The following is a 3,338-nucleotide window of genomic DNA, read 5'->3' as shown; positions in this document are numbered from 1 at the left end:
AGCAGGTCAAATATGCAACCACTTCAAACGGAAATGATCTAGTCCTCATGTGTAGTTCTGGGAATGTGCTCTAACATCCAGTTCTCTATAGACAAAATAGCAAAAGCACATCATTTCATTAGCAAAGGCCCCTTTGTTTTAGACTTAAATTCACCTCTGACCCACCGAAGTTTATATTAATTATCAAACTACTATTTTAATAACATTTTAAGCTTGCAATATAGTTTTTTCATGCCTGTCCCAGATCACTGGTTCAGAGGTATATATGCTTTAAACTAGCCAAATTTACAAGTCTCCATGGCATCCTGACTCAGAAAACATTCAAACGCGATGGTTTCATAGTGTTATGATTGTTCCATCTTCTAAGAGTTTTTGATCTGGAGCACGCGTTTCAAATTCTGTATTTGTGCCACTTGCTAAGGGTGCTAAGCTCACTTCATTAGAAGGAATAAAACCGTTCTGTCCAGATTCAAAACTGAGTTCTTTTTGTGTTAATGATTCCAGGCTCTCAGTGTTACGAACAGCCTTAGGGATCTGCTGTGGCACACCATTGTCTTCAGTAATAATGTCATCTTCATCGCTGTCTTCATCCTCTGGCTCAAAGCTCGGTTCGATCTGCTGTGGATAGCCAGGAAGGCTGTTGTCAGTAGACTGGCCAGAGCTGCCGGGAGTCCGACTGTTCCTAATGACGTTATTCCTCTGGTTTGCTGGGCTCACTGTGATGATGAGGTTGTGGCTGTTTGCAATCCTCATTTCAGTTGCTTGATCTAGACTCTTCCCGGAAACTTCTATGCCATTAACTTCTAAAACGTCATCATTAACGGCTAATAGTCCTGTGCTTTGAGCCAGACCTCCTGGCACAAATCTGGATATAAAGATCCCTGGGACCTTCTCTAAGCCATGGGGTGTCACCATGACACTGGAGCCGACCTGGATGTAGAACCCTAGGAGTTTCTCAGTGCCATATTTGTAAAGACGGACCCTACGATGTGTTTCTGGGAGAATATCCACGTCTATAATAGAAGACACAGGTCTGAAGTCCTGGGGCATACTAATGACTATGTGTGGCTTTTTTCTATGGTTGTCAGGAAGCAACACATTGGTTAAAACATTCTTCTTCTTTATTAGTGTGTCTGTACCAAAGGCACTGTAGTCTGCTTCTTCTGGTCTCCTGCAGGGGCAGCTTCTCAGCGTCTCTCACCCCCCTGCTCCTTGCTCTCTCCTGTAAGACTGCTGCATACTCCAATTCATCCTGAACAGCCAAATGAGTCTTCCTGAAGTACCTATTGTTTTATTGATTAAGAATTTTTGTTCTAGTAGATCTTGTTGGAAAAAAATTCTAGTAATCTTTTAGGACTTAAACATATAACATAAAATTTCCCCCAGATGTGTCTAATTTTGTGGCTGATTGTAAGGCCAAGTAAGATCAATATTGTATAAAACTGTGTCCTCTGAAATTCATAATAGATTCCCCCATGGCTTTTTCTCTCATTTTTTTATTGTTCTTTTAATTTTCATATTTGGGGCCGGGAAGCATTGGCTCCTTCCCTCTGACATGCATACATTTATAAGAAATGTGGGCTGTGAAGTGTGTAGATATGACAGAGATGAGAAACATTGAGGCCAGAAGATGAATCAAATCAACTCTTCTCATGGGCAAACAGGACAATGATATTATAATGATAAATACTTTTTAAAATTAATTTTTATAGGAGTATAGTTGCTTTACAATGTTGTGTTAGTTTCTGCTGTACAGAGAAGTGAATCAGCATTAGCTATACATATATCCTCTCTTTTTTGGATTTCCTTCCCATTTAGGTCACCACAGAGCACTGAGTAGAGTTTCCTGTGTTCTCATTAGTTATCTATTTTATACATAGTAATGTATATAAGTCAATCCCAAATTGATAAATACTTTTAAAATAATATGTAAATACAGCATAATTGTCTTTAATCGCCATTCTGGGCATGGGCTTTCATGGGCTTTTCATGCCCATTCTGGGCATAAGTTACCTAGCTTAGGAAGCTGAAAGTGAGGACTGATAAGGAAGAATGGCAGCGAGTTATTCATGGGATCCCATGACACCTTTCTTTTGGACAATAGATCTCAAGTGCGGCCATTTTGCCACCCAGGAAATATTTGAAAATGTCTGGAGATTTTTTATTGTTACAGTGGGGGAAGGTATCTGCTAGCATCTATTGGGTAGAGACCTGGAATACTACTAAACATCCTACAATAGATAAGGCAGCCCCTTATAACAAAGAACCACCTGGTCCAAAATACAAGTGGGGTCAAGCTTGAGAAACCCTGGTTTAGGAAATGGTAATAAATTTCACACAGAGATCAGCTTTTTCTAGAAAAACAATGGGAAAGACTAAGTTATTTCTTCTCGGGTTGAATAGCATGGTGCTAAGGAGACTGTGTATTTGACAGGGTTTGCTTAGATTCTAAATTAGTTCCCCTCGGGGTTGTATTGGAAAATGGAGCTAAGAGAAAACCATTTCCTCTTTGGGACTCAGGTTATTAAGCCTTTCTAATCTCCTCTACCCTCAGCACTCTCCCCTCCCAGCCAACTCTCCTCTGAGGGCAGAATTTTCTATTCTAATGAGAAATAGCACACAAACTAAAAAATGATAGCAATGCAAAATGCATCTCTCTTGAGCAAAGTTAATTTAGGTGTATAAAATCTCAATTGAAATACTGTCATTTTTTTTTAGAATCCTAACTTTGAATAAATGTGGCTGCCATGGTGTCCCTAGGAGAGAGTTGCTAAGGAAACCAAAAGCCAACCCACAGTCAATACATCCTATCCTCATAGAATACCATTATGGTCACTCAGTCATTTTGAGAGTTAGAGACACCACAGTGAACAAAATGATGACTTTATCTGTTTATCCCAGGAGAACAGTGTTAAGAAATACATTTACCCAATGCCATCAGAAGATTATCTAATGACCCCTCCTGGTAATAAGACCGAAAATGCATGTCACTCACAGAAATGCTACCTCGGAATACATTTTCTAGTCCTTAATATTGTGATTATAAAAATGCAAAATATACTTTATGATAGCTTGGAAGACTATATCCACTATAATAACCATAGGTAAGGTCAATTATATACCACACATAAGTGATTAGTGCTTTGGGCACAGTGCATTAACTTAGATGTAACCTTTGTATAGTTGCTTAAAAAGCTGACAAAAATCCCGGGAAACTCTTCTATAGGGTGCCAGGCACAGGAAGCAATGTTTTTGGTGTATTCTTTACCAGTATGATTACATCTGGAATATTGCCACAGACAATGGCCAAGGAGAGTTTTTAGTCAGTGTGACCAGGA

The 3,338-nt window shown here is 39.3% G+C and overlaps 1 protein-coding gene across 1 annotated transcript; it reads right to left on the bottom strand.

The window, feature by feature from the left end:
• Positions 1-336: 336 nt before the first annotated feature.
• Positions 337-3,018, bottom strand: LOC103002939 (partitioning defective 6 homolog beta-like). Its single transcript, XM_057542668.1, has 2 exons — positions 2,996-3,018; positions 337-1,171 (listed from the first exon to the last, which is right to left on the bottom strand). Exons 1-2 carry the CDS (start codon positions 3,016-3,018, stop codon positions 337-339), a joined length of 858 nt encoding a protein of 285 aa, XP_057398651.1.
• Between the last annotated feature and the right edge of the window lie 320 nt (positions 3,019-3,338).

The sequence above is a fragment of the Balaenoptera acutorostrata genome, chromosome 3, assembly GCF_949987535.1.
Source record: "Balaenoptera acutorostrata chromosome 3, mBalAcu1.1, whole genome shotgun sequence".
NCBI lineage: Eukaryota > Metazoa > Chordata > Mammalia > Artiodactyla > Balaenopteridae > Balaenoptera > Balaenoptera acutorostrata.
This window is presented reverse-complemented; position numbering and strand designations above follow the sequence as displayed.